This window comes from Lissotriton helveticus, chromosome 11 (genome assembly GCF_964261635.1).
Source record: "Lissotriton helveticus chromosome 11, aLisHel1.1, whole genome shotgun sequence".
NCBI lineage: Eukaryota > Metazoa > Chordata > Amphibia > Caudata > Salamandridae > Lissotriton > Lissotriton helveticus.
Window position 1 is genome coordinate 813,821,472 of NC_136072.1, and position 20,480 is coordinate 813,841,951.

The 20,480-nt window shown below is 44.5% G+C and overlaps 1 protein-coding gene across 2 annotated transcripts in view; it reads right to left on the minus strand.

The window, feature by feature from the left end:
* LOC144792072 (uncharacterized) overlaps positions 1-20,480 on the minus strand; it is a 484,547-nt gene that overhangs the window by 113,356 nt on the left and 350,711 nt on the right. For both annotated transcript variants that reach the window (XM_078666920.1, XM_078666919.1), the window contains exon 16: positions 3,852-3,910. In XM_078666920.1, the coding sequence (XP_078523046.1) occupies positions 3,852-3,910 (59 nt within the window). The remainder of the gene's footprint in view (positions 1-3,851; positions 3,911-20,480) is intronic.

A 20,480-nucleotide genomic window follows, 5' to 3' on the forward strand; every position in this document is an offset into this window, starting at 1 on the left:
TCTCTGCAAGGTTGATGTTTACCGAGTCTCAACGGAGGTAATTTTAGGCACCTTAGTCCACTGTTTGTCACCACGCAAACGGCTCACCACGGAACTGACCCGCCTCTTTTAATCCTTAGGCATTGTACACTACGTTCATTGCAACTCGATAAAAAAGAGTAATCCTTGCGCTATAAGGTATGTCTAACAATCGGCTATTACGTTTACACGATAACCACCTAGACACATGTTGCGGCACACGCTAGCCCCAGTTTGAACTCGCCACGAGTGCTTCACTGTCTGTATGCACAAGCGGTAATACTTTTCAAGTATATAAACTGACACCTTCACTTCACTTACATTCACAAGAGTGCGCCGCCATTGAATTCCGTTGTCACACAGTATGTCTGCATGAGGCCAATACTCACTCGCCACGGGTCGCCTTCATGAATGGTCCGCCCACTTGTTTGTAGCCCTCGGCATGAACAGCAAGAAATATTGTCTGAATGTGAAAAAGTCCTGAACTAAGTGCTTTATATGTAAAAAGAATTCTCTTTCTTTCCTCCCTTTTTTACTTTAAACAGGCTTATGACAAAAGTTCTTACAGGCAATAAATTAGAAAGTCCTGATGATGATCCCAGTTCAATAGGAGCCGGGGGATCGAAACGCCGTCGACACTTTTTGACAATTCTGTAACCTGTCTATTATGTTAATTTTGTTACAGTTATTGTTTGTCCTAATTTGCTTGTGAATGATACTAATGATGCAAGGGACAGTTGGCTCCCATGTTCTTTTTGCCTGAACTTCTTTGCTTCCTCTTTGTTTACTCCTATTTTTCCTTCCTCGAACGTTGTTCGAATGTACTTTGGATAGGTGCAGGCTTGTACCCTATCAACTCCTGAATCAGACCCTGTGGTCATTGTATTTTTTTCATACATGAAATTAAAATTCAGGCCCGGCTGGGCACTGAAAAACTCTGAGATATAGTACTTATTGGAGTCTATATGTTATATTGTACTGATAAATTCCTTATTCTAAGGACCACTGTTTTCTTTAATAATCTATTGCCCAAGGTCCTTGGTACTTCTTTGGGTTCCCTTGTTTTTTGAAAACACACTGAGTGAATGGCACAGGGATTTGGCTTACTGTAATGATGCCACAAAGAATTATAGCCTGCTGATGCCACCAAAGTCTAGTCAGCAACATATTTGCGGGCTGTATCAAACATATTTAGCTCTGGAATTCGAAGAGGTGACCAACAGTGTAAGAACAACAAATAATGTCTAGGTGGAACTCCGGCTTTACTGGCTTGGGTCAGATGGTTTTCTGACTAGGACCTCGACTTACTATCACACCATGATAATCAGGAATTGACTGCGGCTGCTGTGCCAAGGGCTGGTCTCTTTTACTTGCATCTGTACTTTAACATGTGATCGTGGTTTGCCTAATGCTATGTTACATTCTAAATGTACAATAATAACAAGGTACCTGCACCTCAGGTATGCTATCACAGGATGGTTTGCTATTTTGTTTATATTGAAAATGAAATAATAGGCAGATTTAAAAAAAAAAAATATGCACAGAACTATAGTTGGTCAACAATGTACAATCCTTCTCAGGAGGGCCTACCAAGAATGATCAGAGTGCAAATCTTCCACTCTGTATTTGTTGCGGTGACATAACCAACACAACAAGCTTGCCTTTTAAATGAATCTGTGAGGTTCCATGGCCAAAATACCTGCCTCCACGGTTTAACACAGTGTAGTAATAATTCACTCTTAAATACTTATTGGCTTTAACACATCATCTTCCCAATACATAAGGCTGTCCAGCTGCCTACTTCCTAATGCTATAGACCTGAACAGCTAATAAGCTGATCAGGTCTATAGCCTCGATCATTGGTCGGTCACCATAACCAACTCAGCTCTTCTGTATTGAGCATAATCTTTCCAGCAGGCAAAAAGTGCAATCTGAACACGTTTGTCCCGGCAGAAGCAGTCAGTGTTGGCCAAAATAAATCCCATACTCAAGAAAATCAACACGTGAGTGGATTCAAAGCCCCTCTCTCAGCAGTGCTTCTTAAACTTAAAGGTTATGTACAATTACACTATCCACATTCTTAAACAGGTGCTATATAGTAAAAAGTTGTCCTGTGATTCCAAGCAGTCACTTCCTGGACCATGTCTTATCAATGCACGCATTCTAGAGTGGGATGTCCAGTCCCAAGGAGAGTATGGTCCATTTGATGTGATGAAAGGCTTCCTTTTAATATCTACTGATATCATTTGAAAAGAAATAAAGCAAGGTTTTCTGACTTCATCTATAATAAAAAAAAACCTGTGGTGTAAATAGCCATCTAGGCCCATATTACCAAATGTTCCCCTGGGGCACAAAGGGCAGAGTGCCTGCTTTTTACACTCCTGAGGCACTTTGATACTATGGAAGGGGCTGGTTGCTTGGCTCCTTCTGTAATACAGATTGTACCAGTACACATGTAGCTCCTTCTCATCTCAAAGGCAAAGGGATGCTCCCTCAAACACTTTGCCTCTGTATCCCTGCAGTATTATTGGTGCGTGCGTAGAGACAAAGAGGATGTAAGGAGGTGCACTTACTGTGCGCACAGAGTCAGTGCTGCCCCATTGGTGCCCCATGGAAGGGAGCCAAGGCGGTCCTATGGACCCCACAGATGTCCGGCCGCAGGCTGGAGGAAGCACATTTACTGTAATAGGGCAAATTGTACCCGTCTGTACCCAGTTAATAGTGCTTCAAGTCACAGAGCAGAGAGCAGTGCACCCTATCTGCAATATTGGCCCTGATGACGCTTGAGTACGCTACAACATAAACGAGACCTCAACACATGCAGAAGTGTCTCAAGGTGAAAAAGGGGATGAATTTCTCACGTTTTTCAATAGGCAACAATTCTAGGTTCTGAAGGATTGCCGAACCTTAGAAACTTCCATTGTTCAGTCTTCGCCAATCAGTCTCTATTCCAAAGAGTGCAAAAACATCACTTTTCCTCTCTTTTATCATCTCCATCCTCAATTTCCCATTTGCCTCTTCTTGCCTTCTCTCACTTGCCACCTCTTCATATCTCTACTGCTAACTCCCTTTTCTGATGCCTGCTCTCTTTCTTACAGTCTCACTCCTTATTTTTCACTATAATTCCCCCTCTGTTTCTCTATGTGACCTTCAACCTTTATCTTTCACTCTTTCCTCCTCATTTTACCTTCTTCCCCAATGTATCCATTCTGGCTGCATGACCCCACTTTCCTCAGTCACTTCTCATACTCTGTATCAATCTCCCTTTCGTATCAAGAGTCCAGATTTCTTCTAGTTTTGTTTTCCTACAATGCGGAATGTACCAACTGGTCTCCTTTCCTGACCTGTTGAGATGGAGACAGAATTTCTTCATGGCACTCCCTTTGACCACCTCAGGTGGAGGGAATAATATTATATATAGTGCGTCGTCCACACCTCAGCTATATCTCAGCGCTGTAAATAACAGGTGTTACTATTACCCAGTATAATGGTACTCATTTGACCAGCCTTGGTAAGGTGAGTTGGAAGTGCCATTTATTTATTTTTATTGAGATACAGAGCATTGAATATATCAACTCAGAGTGTATAACTCACTGTGCCATCCTGCCAGCTAACAATGAAATCTTCAGATACTCACACTGGCTTACTTGTTAGGAAAGAGGTAGTGCAATCTTCACTGGACTTTTATTAAACACCCTAGAGGGGTGGAGGGAGTGAAATGTTCCAAGTACTGACCTGCATTGGTCTGGTGGGATGGAGGCAGTGGTAAGCGTGCGCTAATACACAACTCAACTAGCCTAATGAAATAGAGAGAAGAAATTCTGAGTACTCACCTTAACCGGCATTATGCCATTTTGGTAGTGGGATTTTCCAGGACTCGCTTCAGAACGCCCTGAAACAAGAGAAATGACGTCAGGCATAGCAGATAGCCCCCCTCCCCTCCATCCTTCTCCTCCTGACTGCCTTCCTCTCCTTCCATTCTTCCCCATCATCCTGCTACTATCTGGGAAATAATCGGGTTGGCTGGGCTCTCCAACATAACGTTATTGACTACCGCAATACTGTGCCTCTATAACAGCTACCATTGTGTTTCTGTTGCTGTGATACAGTGTACACATAGTGTATGTTATCACACAAGTGTAGATATTGGGAATGGTGCTAAGGTTCATTAGATAACAGTGCAAGAAAAAACACTGGGCCCAATGGAATAATTTGCATCAGTCGAAAGGGTAGAAAGTCATCCAAAATGATGACAGCAGTAGTATTCTTTGGCAGACGCAAAGCAAAATATTCGCATTTTATAACAATGGCTATTTCCATTGACAAATATATGTGCCCTTTAGAGTCATGTATATGCCCACCAAAGAAATGTAGGTGTCCTGACGTAGAAGAGACTTTTAGAGACATTTAAAAAATGTTTTTATTTTTCTAGGCTTCCAAAAGGAATGAGTCCCGATGGGCAGATATACACTCAAACAAAGATCAATTACATCATATGGAAAAAGAAAGTAAAAACCTGCACGTACAACCTGCTCCATCGCACACCCTACCGTCAGTAAGGACACACAGAGAATTCCTGACACAAACCAACTGCACACCGCAACAGTGTGCACCGAATACTGATGACCAGACATACTACGAAATGGTGGCACACGTGGGATTGAATGGGGAGCAATTAAAGTGTTAGTATGTGTTATGGCTATGGCAGGGGTGCACTTGATGTGGCCGAAATGGAATTACTGAAATTACATTAAAACCCTGTATGTTTTTAATGACACAACAAGCAAATGCCTTTTGACTCAGGTTGGCGGATTTTACACCCCCCCATACTGGCAGAATTACTCCCTCTGTGGTAAATAAATAAATAATACCCTATTTTTGACTAGGCATATATCATAACAGATAGCTCAATAAATAAGAGTCAAGATTCGAGGTAGTAGGAGTTTTGCAGGTTTATTACAGCATAAGGACAGGAACAGGACGACCTGCATAGGAACAGGATGACAGGGCCCGGCAGCTGCCGGGGCTGGGTCTGGGATGAGCGCGCTAACGTTTAATAACAATACATGAACTTATATACAAAACGCAAACACATAGCATTACATTGCAGTAGGCGTAACAGTGGGTGGAGCAGAAGGCGTGACGCGTAGCAGTCGCGAAAGATAAGAGTAAAAGTAGGTGTAACTGGGCGTATACATAGACATGTGGTGCAGACGTAACAGAATATGTCATGAATGGGGCGGAAACATTGGAGGGGGCTACCTAAGGAGCCGGGACCTCTAACCTGGTGGTGCGCGCAAACTGACAATGACGTATTACTAGGAGAAGCTGGGGGCTATGAACTCTGTGCTAGGAGCAGAGACTAAAGTCTGGAGGGTCGGAGCGACATGTACCTAAACCCTATCTAGTATCTGATGTTTAGGGAACATGTTGATATAAACTAGAAGTCAGGAGGGGAAAGGCTAACTTGATTCTAAGACTGGACCATGCATTTATTCTACATGTAGTGCGTGATGAAGAATATTAAATGACCATTAAATACAGTATTTCTCTAACGTGGAGACGAGAAGGCTAGACAATGACGGAAACTATTGATGCAGTTCAGTAGCTTAGGAATGCAGAGAAGGAGGACTGAACTGATAACTGGAACTATAACATAGTCTTGGCAGACTCAGACGCAGAGCCAAGCTGCACCGGGCACTGCGAGGCAGGAAGTAAGTGAAAGGTCGAGGATACAGGTGGGGGCTGTATCGCTCCTCAGCGAGGCTTCAGGAGACAGGAGCTGAATCTGATGTCCGGGCCCTTTTGAGGCCTGGAAGCGGGGACTTTATAATGGAATAACGTGCACACTGAGAAACGTGGCAACGTAACTTTACATAGGCCTGATATTCGTAGTATTCACGAAGACTGGAAACTGGCATACTAGAGATGGACACAACTGTAATTGCGTCATTAATCAGACATGGGGAATAACATATGCATATTGGTCATGCACACATAACATATGATGGATGAGGCGTAGGGACACAGAACATGACAAAATTTATTTTTCCACATTCCCTCCTTGTCACTACGTTTCCATCAGGAAACATCAATATTCATGATACCATCTATCATTTCATACAGTACCATTTGCTCGTCTCGAATTGTCTTGGAACGAGATTTAGAACGGGGCTTGGGACTAGGAATACAAGAGGTAGCACAAATGCCGCAAATCGCAGGGCCACATTGTATACAGAGGCAGCAGCTGAATATGATCGCTACTGCAATACCTAGAAAGGTCAGGACTTTCCATCCCCATGCGGAAATTATATTCCAGAACCAACCGGACCATGTCCAGGTGCCTGGATTCTGGTGTAACAGATGGGCAATTTTATGGAGTCTGGTTATAGCTGAATAAACAGACGGCGCGTTATTTGGAATGAAAATGCAGCAACTAGATCCGATGACTCTACAGGCCCCGCCCCTATCGGCCAGTATGACGTCAAGGACGAGACGATTCTGTAAAACGACAATTCTCATAAAGGATTGCTCTTCGGTTAAGTTACCTAGAGCAGAGGCAGTCTCATCTACTACAGCTTCAAGGGTTCTTGTTAATCTACGAATTAGCTTACTATTTACAACTGTACCTAAATAAGGGAACACACCTTTATCAATATCAATGAATTGTTCTGCAGCAGTTTCAGTATAATCGACAATCGGGAGATTTCTCTTGTGTCTAGTATGTACTAGGAAGGAATTCCTATGGTAGTCAGGTGGGGCTAGGAAAACAGGTGGCAGTAGGAAGGCAATGTAACAGGTTCCCTCCCAATCGAGGGGCAGACGAACATATGCGGTTTGACCACAAACAAAATAAGAATGACGTGAAGCTTTGAAAATAGATTTCCCACTGTCACTATACTTGACAATAGTAGTACATTCACTATGTCCTACGTGTACGGAACCCTTATTTCGGACACATAATTCGCCTTTGACTGGTAGTACTGAAATAGCAGGTGAGTCTGGAGTAGTATCAGACTGAACATTCAGGACCATAAAATTCGACGAATAATTACCTAAATTATACACTTCATTTTCTAGATCTAAACCTGTTCTGTGGGGAAGACCTTGCTTGTCTGGAAAACATGTACTGTTAAGAAAAGACATATCTGTTGAGGATGACGTTAAAGTGGACCATGCTCCACACGAACCATTATGTGAAAAAGGATAAGGAAAGAGTGGCAGAACTCCCTTCGGTGTCTGGAAAGGGGGGAGTCGACCACACACCCAACAATTAGTGGCATTGCTGGTCTGGTGTGAGTAATGTAACATACGGATAAATGAATTGTTACGCATAGCGAGGCGGTAGGAGAGTTCATGAGGAGGCAGATCGCTAAACGTGTGCTCTGCTGTAGCATTAGCAGACTTATTTACATGAAGAACTGGAAAACACAGGAAAAATGCGTAACTAGTGCAGGAAATCATTATGCTGAGAAATAATATGAAACTTAGAAAAACGATACATTGAATTGAGTTTTGACTAACTTTCTCACTATGGGGGTCTATTTTATACATGTCAGAAACAGTCTAACCGTTTCACCTAGGGGAGGACTTATACAATCAAACTGACTGACTTATTTTACTAGACCGGAGCTTTAACTTATACTCCTGCTGCGGAGTTTTCTCTACCAAGGGAGGGGTTGTATCAATGTCTTTTGCGGGACAGTCCTTAAGAGCAATATTTTGGCAGTCCTTAAAATCCTGGGAAATGTTCTTAAAGACTGGTTTCAGTCCTTTAAAAAGTTTAACGTGAGAAAGGTGTATCCATCCTTTTCGGCCTTCCAACTTCACGGCTGTACGGGTGGTGAGGAGGACCTGACGGGGCTCCTTCCAACGTGGCTCCAGCGGACTTGATCTGTCAAAATTCCGGACCATCACCATGGAACCTGGAACGATTTCATGCGGTGCCACCTCGGTATTGTCTGGAAATGCGGCAGCAACCTGTGAACGACATGAGTTGAGGGCAGACATCAAGGAAGCTAGGTAATCTGTCAGCATATTACATGAAACATCGGTAATACTTCGGGGTCTAGGAGTACCCCACATGTTAGGGGGGCGGCCGAAAACGACCTCATACGGGGACAGACCTGATCTGGAATGTGCAACCATGCGCATATAAAACAAAGCAACTGGCAGAGCTACTAGCCAGTCCACACCCTTATCTTTACATACTTTGGCGATTCGGATTTTCAGAGTCTGATTATGTCTCTCGACTAGACCGGCTGCTTCAGGATGGCGTACACAATGGAACTTCCACTGGTACCCTAACAACAGGGAAACGTGCTTCATTAATTCAGATGAGAATGGCTGACCGTTATCAGAATATACGACTCTAGGGAGTCCATATCGAGGGAAGAATTCACGAACCAACTGCTTGGCAGTGGTCGCGGCTGTGTAATCTGGGACTGGATATGCTTCTGTCCACCTGGACAAAGCGCATACAACTACAAGGACATACTTGAAGCCTCGACATCGCTCCATCTGAATATAATCCATCTGGAGGACTTCAAAAGGGTGGTCAGGAGGCTGGAAACCACCTTGTTCCACCGGGACACTTTTACCTGGATTAAACTGACAACATATCATACAGGTACGGACTTTCTGCTTGGCTGCAGCTCGTAAATGCTTGTTGAACCAAATGTTCTGGATACTGTCTAACATAGCTTTTTCTCCTAAATGTGCTGGACTGTGTGCGGTATTAATAATGACTTGAACCATAGAGTCGGGGAGAAACCATGTGGCTCTACCCTTTGTTAACCATCCTTGATCTGTCTGGACCCCTCCTTGTTCGGACCATTTCTTGATTTCCTCAGGAGTAGCATGTAACTGGATATCTATGACATCTTGAGTAGGGTCCTTAACTGTCATACATGTAATCGGATCTGGAGTATGTGTCATGTTAACTGGAATGTCTGGAGTCTGTGCTGTAAGCTTGGCTGTGCGATCTGCTAGATCGTTACCTTGGGAAATAATGTCAGTAACTTTCGTATGTGCTTTGCACTTCATGATAGCAATAGATGTCGGTAAATGTATGGCATCTAACAGAGCTTGAATGAGGAGACCATGCTGAATCTTGGTTCCATGAGAAGTCATAAAACCTCTCTCCTGCCAGAGCACTCCGAAGTCGTGTACAACTCCGAATGCGTAACGTGAATCTGTATACACATTAACTTTCAGGTTCTTGGCGTGTATGCAGGCTTGTGTCAGAGCAACTAGCTCTGCTGCTTGAGCGGACAGGGTGTCAATACGGTGCGTTTCAATAACTTCGGTGTCAGTAGTCACTGCATACGCGGCGACTAGTTCTCCTGTACTAGTTCTCATACATGAACCATCCACATAAAGTGTCAGGTCAGGATCTGGTAACGGAATGTCTGTCAGGTCTTGTCTTGGCTTTGTCGTAATGTTAACTACTTCCACACAGTCATGTGGGTCAGGATTTGAACTAACTGATGGTAACAGTGTAGCAGGATTCAGGACGTTGCAGCGTCTAATATCTATGTGTGGCTGGAACAGTGTCAATTCATAACCTGTTAAACGTGCAATTGTCAAGTGCTGAGTTTGTGTTCGGTTTAAAAGAACTTCTACTGAATGTGGGACTTGTACTGTCAAGGAGTGTCCTAAAACTATGGAATCACTTTGTCTGATAGCTAGTGCTGTGGCTGCAACTGACTTGAGGCACGCAGGCAACGCCTGGGCGACTGGATCTAGTGTGCTCGAAAAATAAGCACAGGGCTTGTATTGTCCTGCTTGATCTTGTGTAAGAACAGATAATGCTGTACCTTCACGTTCAGTAACGAAAAGTGTAAAAGGCTTACTGTAGTTTGGTGTTGCTAGAACTGGAGCTTGACATAAAGCTTTCTTTAACTCATTGAAACTAAGTGTATGTTCAGATGTCCAAGGGAGAACAGTCGATACGGCTGCCTCCTGTGTCGTTAACTGTATCAGTGGCTTGGCTAGAAATGCATACTGAGGAATCCATTGTCTACAATAGGAAGTAAGGCCGATAAAGGCACGTACCTCCTTCTGGGTTCTGGGCTGGGGAAGACTCGCTATTAACTGGATACGGTCTGGTGTCAACTGCCTACCCCTCTTGGACAGCAAGTGTCCTAAGTATACCACTTGCTGGACACAGAATTGAAGCTTCGAAGGGGACACCTTGTGCCCCATCTCGGCTAGGAAATACAGAACCGTGAGTGACGCTCGCTCGCAGTCACGTTCAGAACGGGCTGTGATCAGTAGATCATCGACATACTGGAGCAGGGCAGTGTCAGTTGGCATGTGAATGTTGTCTAGTTGTCTCTTGAGTGCTTGACTGTAAATACTAGGGCTTTCTGTGAAACCTTGAGGAGCTCGTGTGAACATATAGCTCCTTCCATTTAAACAAAATCCGAAAAGAAACTGGCTGTCTGGATGAATTGGAACACTAAAAAATGCATTCTTGAGGTCTATGACAGTGAAGAACGTGGCTTCAGAATCAATGGCTGTCAATAGGGAAGAGATGTCTGGGACAACTGGGTACTGCGGAATAATACATTTATTAAGCTCTCGTAAATCAATCACTAATCGATATACTGGGGGTGCATTTGGATCAGTACGTTTCATGACTGGAATGATCGGAGAATTACATACATTGGAGTCAGTTTCTACAACTACTCCTTGAGCGATGAGCTCGTCAATAATTTTGGATAAGGCTGCTACAGCCTCGGGTGGCAATCTATACTGCCTGATTCGTGGTAACACTACACCTGGTTTGAGAGTCACACGATAGGGTGTGATTTGCATATCACCTACATCAGTTGGACCTTGCGCCCATAAATGCTGCGGAACATTAGACAGTCTGGAATCAAAATCTCGTAATACATAGTGACCCTTAAAGTCACGTAGGAACAGACGTATTCCCTCCGGGGAACAGCATATAACTGCACCTAATTCTTTCAGTGTTTTAATGCCTAATAGGTTTTCTGGACATGACTTAGTAAGTAACAGGTCAGTAGTGCGGGACAATGGACCTACTTCTAGAGTGACTGGCTTTGATATCTCGTTAACGATAGGCTTTCCTGAAAATCCAAGGGAAACATTTCTTGAGCCTGAGAGCGGAGCCCCTGGAACTTCGGCATGACTAATTGTGGTCCTACTTGCCCCTGTATCAATCAAAAACTTTCTGTCTTTCCCTAATACTTGACTGTGAACATAGGGACCTTCTTGATCTACAGGTATCTCGATGAGAGGCAAGCCTACTTCCCTCTCTAGGCTGTTTCTTGAATATGGTTGATACTCTGGATACTCAGACTGTGCATACTGGTACATCTGGGATGTAACATGCTGTGTTGCAGCAATAGGCTGCGGTACTGTAACTGTCTGTGGTGCATTCTGTGACTGAGGAGTCTGTGAAACTTGCTCTTGTCTAGGCGGACGTGGTCTTTCTTTTGTCTTACCAGTAGCTATGTTATGTTTCAGAACTGCACACTCATTTATAAAATGGCCTGGCTGTTTACAATAATTGCAATTCCCTTTAACGGGAGCTGCAGGATGACTGGCTTGATTCGGACCCCTCTTCTGACTGTCTTGAGGAACAGATTGTGCAACTAGCACTTTCATTTTCGTGTCTTTCATACGTTTTCTTTCATGTTCTTGCTCTTCCCTGATTCTATTCTGGTGGTACTGGAGCATCTGGAGCATCTGGGACGGAGTATTAGCTTGCCAGGTGCTTTCGACTTTCAAAACTCGGTTTTTAATTGGTGGACTTGAATTTTCGACTAATTTAGTAACAAAAAGGTGAGGGTATGACTCACTACTTGTCTTGAGACCACTGTTGATACTGAAACATTTTTCAAATCTAGAATAAAAATCACTAATATCTTCGTCTTGTTTCTGTTTACAGGCTGAGATTGCATCCCAGTCTTCTTTTCTAGTTGTCAATAATCTGGGTAAAACTTGAATTAATAATTCTGGTAATTCTTTACATTTATCTCCAAGACCGGTACCTGGTACTCGTGCCTTGTCTTCAGCTTCTAGAGCTGTCCAATCGATCTTTTTCTCTCCCACCTCCCATTCTTTTTCCTTTAGCTTTTCATACACCCCTGCGGGCAACAGGACCTTTAACATTTTAATGATATCTGGGTACGTGTATTCTCCCATACGGAGCATGTCTTTTAATTCTCTATGGAACCCTGCTGGATCTTTGTCATGACAGGGAATTAATTTCTTCATTTCAAGGAGTTCCATCTTTGTGATTGGAGTGTATACAAACACTCGCTGCATTTCGCCACCCGTTCCTTTAACTGGGTGGACTTCTCGTAACGGATTCTGTCTGTCTATGTAGAATGATTTACTTTCTGGGGGTGAGACATGAACAAAATGCGGGTTCAGAAACGTTCTATATTTGTGACGCTGTTCTAGAATGACACTAATTAAATCGGTACCTAGACCTCTCCATCTATACTGGAGTAACTCGTTCAGGATATCATGTAACGGACCTGGATCAGAGTGCTGACCCTCATACAAAGTAATGAGGTGCTGGATCATATACATACCCACCAGTCGTTGCTCGGCTGGGGGCAATTTCAGAAACATTTGTGCCACTATTTCGTCTGGAAAAGTGGTAGAATCAGTAATCCATCGGACTGCTGATCGGACTAGTTCTTGTTCATGCATAGTACTTAACTCACTGTAACCGATTCGTGATTTCAGAATGTAATCGGTAGCTTGAAATACTTGTTCTAGGGAACCTTGATCTGGTGCTGAATGATGGAAAATAGACTTGTGTTCTAGACGTAAATGGCGATCTGGAAATCTAGATTTTCCTACATACGCTATTCTGGCGGTATTCTCGTCGTCTTCCTCTTCAGGATCAGAGGTACTTTCTTTCTCGCTTACTTGTGCTGCTTTACGCTGTTCGTGTATCTTTATTATTTCTCTACGGATTTTCTTGTACATACTTTCCATGGCACCAATAGTATTGTGCTTTCCTTCGGCTATATTATCACTCCACTTTGTCAGGGTTTTCATTTCGGCTGGATCTTTAGACGGGTAATCTTGTTCTCTTATTAGACAATTAATTAAGAACTTTAATATCATGCGCTGAATCTCGGCTTTCCTTTGAGACATGGCATCACTAATACTTTCTGGATCATCCCCTGTACGGATGAAACGGTATATTCTGTCTAGATCTTCTTTCATATTCGGCAGGGTGACTAGATACTCGGTCACCCTCCTTACGCGTACGGAATATAAAACCATATTAAACTCGCCTGGAACTGGGTCATAGGCACATTCGCCAAGGGTTTGCCTGATTTCTGTAACAGACTTATTACTTTTAGGAGTACGCTGTGATGCTTGAGCATGTAATTCGAGTGCTGATAAACGCTTGTGTGGCGGCGGGGTTTGAGGAAGACCTCCTCCTGCGGCCCCTAAACTGGAATCATCAACTGATGCTTTCCGACCTGGCAGGGTCGGTAATTGTAACGTGGGCTGGACTTGTATGGCGGGCTGACCCGGGGGAGCTGTTAAGGGCACCCCGGTGTCTGGAGGAGCAGGAATTACCTGATTCACAGGGACTGGCGGAGCGCGAACAGGATTTGCATATTCGGGGACTGTGTCGTCCAGATAGGACGAAATAAAAATATCAGCTGCGGTCTGTTTGTGACGTAGCTTGGTCGGAACTAATGGCGGCGGGAAATTACTGGATGCCTCTGGGGTCGCTTTTGGCAAGCCTTCGGCAAGAAGAGGATACATACCCTTAATGAGGGCATGCCTCTGTCTATCTGACTGTTCGGCTTTGACTCGTTCACCTATCTCGATTAATTCTCTTTCTTGGGCTCGTTCTTGGGATTCTCTACTTAACTCTGACTTTCTGATTTCTTTTTCGGTTCTTTTATGAGCTTCTTTGCGCCATAACTCGATGGCGTCTTTCTGTGACTGTCTGGCTTTCTTTTTCCATAATGCTTCTTCTACTCGCATGATGCATTCGGCATCCCATGTACCCGATACGGGCCATCTATACTTTTCTTCTAACTGTTTGGTATAATCTACCCATAAATCTAGATATAATATGGCGCTTATGCCATGTTTCTGATACATAAAATGACCTGGACTGTCCCTAGGCGGAACAGGAACTGCTTCTTCTAACAAACCCTTTCTAGTTTTTAACTGACGTAGTCTCGAAAAGAGAGACATTGTAAACTTGAATCGGAACACAATACAATACACGAAAAACAATAACAATTGGGAAAACAATTCAGGCATACCACGACATTGGAAATACATTGAACAACATCAGAACATAACAGTTCGGACAGAATATTACCTGGAATACTAAGAACAGAAACAGAACAGAATTTCTCGAGAACGGAACAGACTAGAGTTACTGGATGCACTGCTGAAACAGTACGGAACATACCGGTCCCATAAAAGGACGCATCAAGACCCGTATCCACCTAGGTGAACACTTCGTTAGTGGGCCTGGGTACCACCAACCCACGGACCAGGAGTCAATTTAGACTGACCCTGTCTAGATACTACCCCAGTAATGGTACTCACCGGGCAGCAAGAACGGGAGGCCTCGGACTGGACTGGACGGACGACGAACTTCGGACTTCAGTTACGGGTGGGCCTCCGGATACCTCGGACCTTGGACTCTTGGCTTGGGCTCTGGTCGGGACTCGCCGCGTTCCTCCACCGTCTCGTTTGGATGCTGGACCGCCTCCTCCGTCTCCTCCGTGGGCCTGAGGGATACTTGAAGCAGAAATATCTGCCAGTGCACGGAAGAGTTCCGTCACGAATGCAGAGGGTCAGGGGGTCGGCGTGGCTTCACCGACGCGTGGGGAAAGGGCAAGTCCCTGTTCGGGCGCCATTATGTGGTAAATAAATAAATAATACCCTATTTTTGACTAGGCATATATCATAACAGATAGCTCAATAAATAAGAGTCAAGATTCGAGGTAGTAGGAGTTTTGCAGGTTTATTACAGCATAAGGACAGGAACAGGACGACCTGCATAGGAACAGGATGACAGGGCCCGGCAGCTGCCGGGGCTGGGTCTGGGATGAGCGCGCTAACGTTTAATAACAATACATGAACTTATATACAAAACGCAAACACATAGCATTACATTGCAGTAGGCGTAACAGTGGGTGGAGCAGAAGGCGTGACGCGTAGCAGTCGCGAAAGATAAGAGTAAAAGTAGGTGTAACTGGGCGTATACATAGACATGTGGTGCAGACGTAACAGAATATGTCATGAATGGGGCGGAAACATTGGAGGGGGCTACCTAAGGAGCCGGGACCTCTAACCTGGTGGTGCGCGCAAACTGACAATGACGTATTACTAGGAGAAGCTGGGGGCTATGAACTCTGTGCTAGGAGCAGAGACTAAAGTCTGGAGGGTCGGAGCGACATGTACCTAAACCCTATCTAGTATCTGATGTTTAGGGAACATGTTGATATAAACTAGAAGTCAGGAGGGGAAAGGCTAACTTGATTCTAAGACTGGACCATGCATTTATTCTACATGTAGTGCGTGATGAAGAATATTAAATGACCATTAAATACAGTATTTCTCTAACGTGGAGACGAGAAGGCTAGACAATGACGGAAACTATTGATGCAGTTCAGTAGCTTAGGAATGCAGAGAAGGAGGACTGAACTGATAACTGGAACTATAACATAGTCTTGGCAGACTCAGAGGCAGAGCCAAGCTGCACCGGGCACTGCGAGGCAGGAAGTAAGTGAAAGGTCGAGGATACAGGTGGGGGCTGTATCGCTCCTCAGCGAGGCTTCAGGAGACAGGAGCTGAATCTGATGTCCGGGCCCTTTTGAGGCCTGGAAGCGGGGACTTTATAATGGAATAACGTGCACACTGAGAAACGTGGCAACGTAACTTTACATAGGCCTGATATTCGTAGTATTCACGAAGACTGGAAACTGGCATACTAGAGATGGACACAACTGTAATTGCGTCATTAATCAGACATGGGGAATAACATATGCATATTGGTCATGCACACATAACATATGATGGATGAGGCGTAGGGACACAGAACATGACAAAATTTATTTTTCCACACCTCTGACAAGCTGCAGGGCCTACAGAGACCTGTTATGATATTTTCAGACTCAGATTATGCTTCTCAATCTTTACTGCATAATTAACAGCAGCCAATGAAAAAACAGTAACACATAAAAAAACACTACGAATCCCATGAGGCTTTGAACCACGCCTCCTTTAAGCACCAATCATATTAGTCCAATGTCTACAAAATAGCGAGGCACCATCTTACTTCCCCTTTCTTTGCGGCTCCGCAGTCAAGATAAGTACCTCGTTATGTTGTAGACACTAATTATACACAATGTATTTTATGCTATGTATTTATATATTTGCTATTGAACGTACTTAATTGCATGTTTCACAAGTTCTCATTGTGCATATCACTGGCGTTGGTTGCAGGTTTCGTATTTTGAAAGTTTTAATTTCTTCTTCCGATTCCGCACAGCCTTCCCTGCAGTGCCCCTTAATTACTTAAGCGCGTGTTGCACCTCTTTCTCTCCTAGTGTGCTTATTTTAACCACTATGTTTTTCTCTGCCAGCGACCGTAGTCTAGCAGCTGGGCTGAGACCGATGCGCAACGCGGTGGGAATGGCCCCTCCCACGAGCGGGGTGGCATAGGCAGCCCAATTGGGCTGCATACGAGTACCTCGGGAACCTGCACGCTCTCTTTCACGTGTTAGCTTCCCATTATGAGCTGGTGACGCCTGGCCCGGGCTTGTACAATAAGGGTTCCTCAGAGGTTTGCAGTACTGGTACCGAGCTAATTTACCTTCTTCTTAAATCGGACAATATTTCTTTCGCACAGGATTATTTCTAGCTGCTGAAATCCTAACTAAACCAATTTTTGGAACCTCTAGCCTCTCCCCCTCCTCTTAAGTCCTGAGACAGCAACCTAGGGTATCGAGGCAATTCTGCTACAGCTCCCTTATGCTCCTAACCTATGCCCTAAACATAAGCTGTTAAGGGCTGTAATGAATTGGCTTCTCTCTGGGAATTTGATCTAGGAAGACTCTCCTTCCTCATACCATGTTTGACTATGAGGTGTGCGAACAGGACCTGGCAATTTATGGCCCAAACGAGTATGAGGATTTCTACTATGACGAAAACATGGAATCTCTAATTGACAAAACCCTTGACAAGAAACTTGACAAAGCCCTGTCTTCGGCCCTACTACCCATATCCAAACACCTTGACAAATTGGTAGGTAGTGACCCCTCCCCCTCTCCAACCACCCCATCCACAAACCCATAAGCATTCTAGGAAACGCAAATGTCCCTCTTCTCCAACGACCAAGTCCCCCTTCACCTTTGATCCGGCCAGTATTGTTCATCCCAGATTGTCAGATTGGTCCACGGCCCTGGCGGAGTATATGCAGTTTAATCTGCAAAAGACTTTCGACAGAGGCCATATCCTGCCTCAAGTCCAAATGTACTTGTCCAGATCTCCCTAACAAGACTGCTCCCACTCCTGACATAGATGCATACATGCAGACTTTTCTAAAGAAATTCCGTAAAGACCCAAAAAAGGGAATCGACAGAGCCCTGAGAGCATGCCAGGACAAGCTTCTGGATGTGTCCGGCCCTCTGGCCAAAATTCTGGAACTGGCTCTTCAAGCACAAGAGACGGGTGCGGCGATTCACCCCAAAGTCCTGGCCGGATGGACTCAAAGAGCAATTTGCCTCCTCGGCAACGCCAACTGCGCAATCTCCTCCAAGAGCAGCAATTCTGTTCTCCTAAGGATTGACTCGCAACTAGCCGAGCTGGCCTACGCAGAACCTGGCCCCTTGGTGGAGGGTCAACTTTTCTGTGACAGATTCGTCAAAGATATTGCAAAATTTGTTAATACCTTTACATCATTAGACAAATCTCAGTCATCTCTCAAGAGAGTATTCCATCTCCTTTCTGACAGGGCTGGTTGTGGCAAAGGACGCTCTACCATCCGCTTCAGCACATAAGGTCCTCACTGTGGCTACAACCTCAGGCGCAGTGGATATGCGCAGGACCCGGCCCAAGCTGGTTTTTATCCCACCAGATCCTGAGGTTTCAGGGGCTGTTTCAACAGAGGTGTCAACAGAGACTTCTACAACAACGACACCCAGTCCTCAAGAATTGATTCCACTTTTACTACCTTTGATTTCCTTGGGGGGCAGACTGATGCATTTCATGCACAATTGGTCAAAGATCACTTCAGATACATGGGTAACACCTTGCAAGGGTAGCAGATAGAACTGAACTCCCAACCGACCCAGCTTTCGCCCCCTCCTCCTCTCCATTTTTCTTGACAACAGGTGTCTTTTATAGAAGCAGAGCTGAGAGATCTTTTGACAAAGCAGGCCATTGCTGCGGGAACTTTCCAATCAGGAGGTTTTTGCAGCAACGTCTTTTTGGTTCAGAAGAAAGGAGGTGGTCAGAGATTAGTTTTAAACCTCAGAACTTTCAATTTCTTCATGACCTATCGTCACTTCAAGATGGAAGGCATCAATCTACTGAGAGACTTGTTATTATGAAAAGATTGGATGGTTCAGTAAGATCTAAAGGACTCTTATCTGACATTCCCGATCTACTCATCTCATCAATGTTATCTCCAGTTTCAATGGAAAGATCAATGGTTCCGGTATTAATCCCTACCCTTTGGCCTCTCCTCCACCCCTTGGGTATTCACCAAACTCCTGAAATGGTGGTGACACGATTAAGGGAAATAGGAGTTCGCATGATCGTCTGCCTACACGACATGCTTATTTTAGCACAGAATCGCACATTGCTAATGACACACCTACAGTGAACAGTATCTCTATTATGAAACCTGGGCTTTGTGATAAATCTAAAGAAATCTATGACGACTACCTCTCGACAGATAGAGTTCCTGGAATTCCAGATCAACTCAGTGTCAGCGCAATTACTCCTTCCCCAAGTCAAAATTAAAATCTATCAAGAGGGAAATCAAATAGACATTATTGAAACAGATGGTCCCTAGCGAGGATTGACGGCCTTCTGGCCTCCTCCATGCAAGCGATCTTTCCAGGCCCGCTCCATTACAGAGCGCTGCAAGGCCCAAAAATTCATACCTCCAACAGAATTTCAGCTACGATCATTTCATTGCTCTGACACCGGAAGTGCAGAGGACCTTCTTCGGTGGCTAACGCACATGGAGGCATGGAATGGCAAGGCAATTTTTGGAGTTTCTCCTGATGTAATCATCGAATCGGATGCCAGTCTTTGGGGCTGGGGCGCAAGATGCAGAAACTTCGGTACCGGTGGTCGCAGTTCAGCAGAAGAATTGAACATGCACATGAACTATCTGGAGTTGTTGGCGGGCTCCTTCGCCATCAAGTTGATCCCACCATTGAGGAGCAATTGTTGCATCCTTCTCTGGAAGGACAACATGTCAGCGGTACGCTACATAAATTGCCTAGGAGGAACGAGATCCCGGCTGTTAGCCAACATAGCTCAAGAATTCTAGCATTTCTGCCTAGCACAGAAGATCACAGTCATAGCAGAGTACATCCCCAGCAAAGACAACTTAGTGGAGGACTGGAATTCCAAGTTTCTGAGAGACTTTAGCGACTGAAAGCTCCATCCTTCAATATTTCAAGAGATCATGGCTATTCGAGACCCGTGCCTCATGGCCTTTTCGCCTCTCGTCTGAACACTCAGCTTCCAAATTCTACAGCTGGTGACTGGATCCGATGGTGATGGGAACAGGTGCCTTTCGCCACCCTTGGGGAACTCAGACGAATTACGCCTTTCTACCTTCACAATGATCCCGAGAGTAGCGGCCCATATCTGCCATCAGTCAGCATAATTGATCTACCTTTTCAATTCCTGTATTTCCACAGCTACTCCTGGACCCAGTCGAGTCCCCACATCCGTTGATTCTTCAAGGATAATTGGGCCTCATAGTATGGACATCTCAGGAGACATGAACAGATTGAAGTCCTTTCATCGGCGGTTGCCGACTTTATACAACAAGCTTGGGATCCTTCCACCCGTAAACCATATTCTGTTGCATGGAAATGTTGGGTAGGTTGGTGCCTTCAATGGGAGGTGGAACCCGTGGGATCCGATCTGAAAGATGTCTTGAATTTCCTCTCAGAGTGTTCAGAGTGTGCAGAGTCCGGACTTTATTACAGGTCGGTAAACAACTATAGATCTGCTTTGTCTGCTGGACATATTCACATCGATGGGAAACCGGTAGGTATTCACCCGGTTGTTTGCAAATTATTGAAAGGCATTAGGGTCGCAAGACCCCCGAAACCCAGATACAATACTCTATGGGATGTTTCTTTTGTGTTGTCTTTGTTAGAGTAAAATTAGTCAAAATGATAATCCTACTAAATTCATTAATATAAGTCCCTCTGCCATCATCGGTGAAAAAAGCA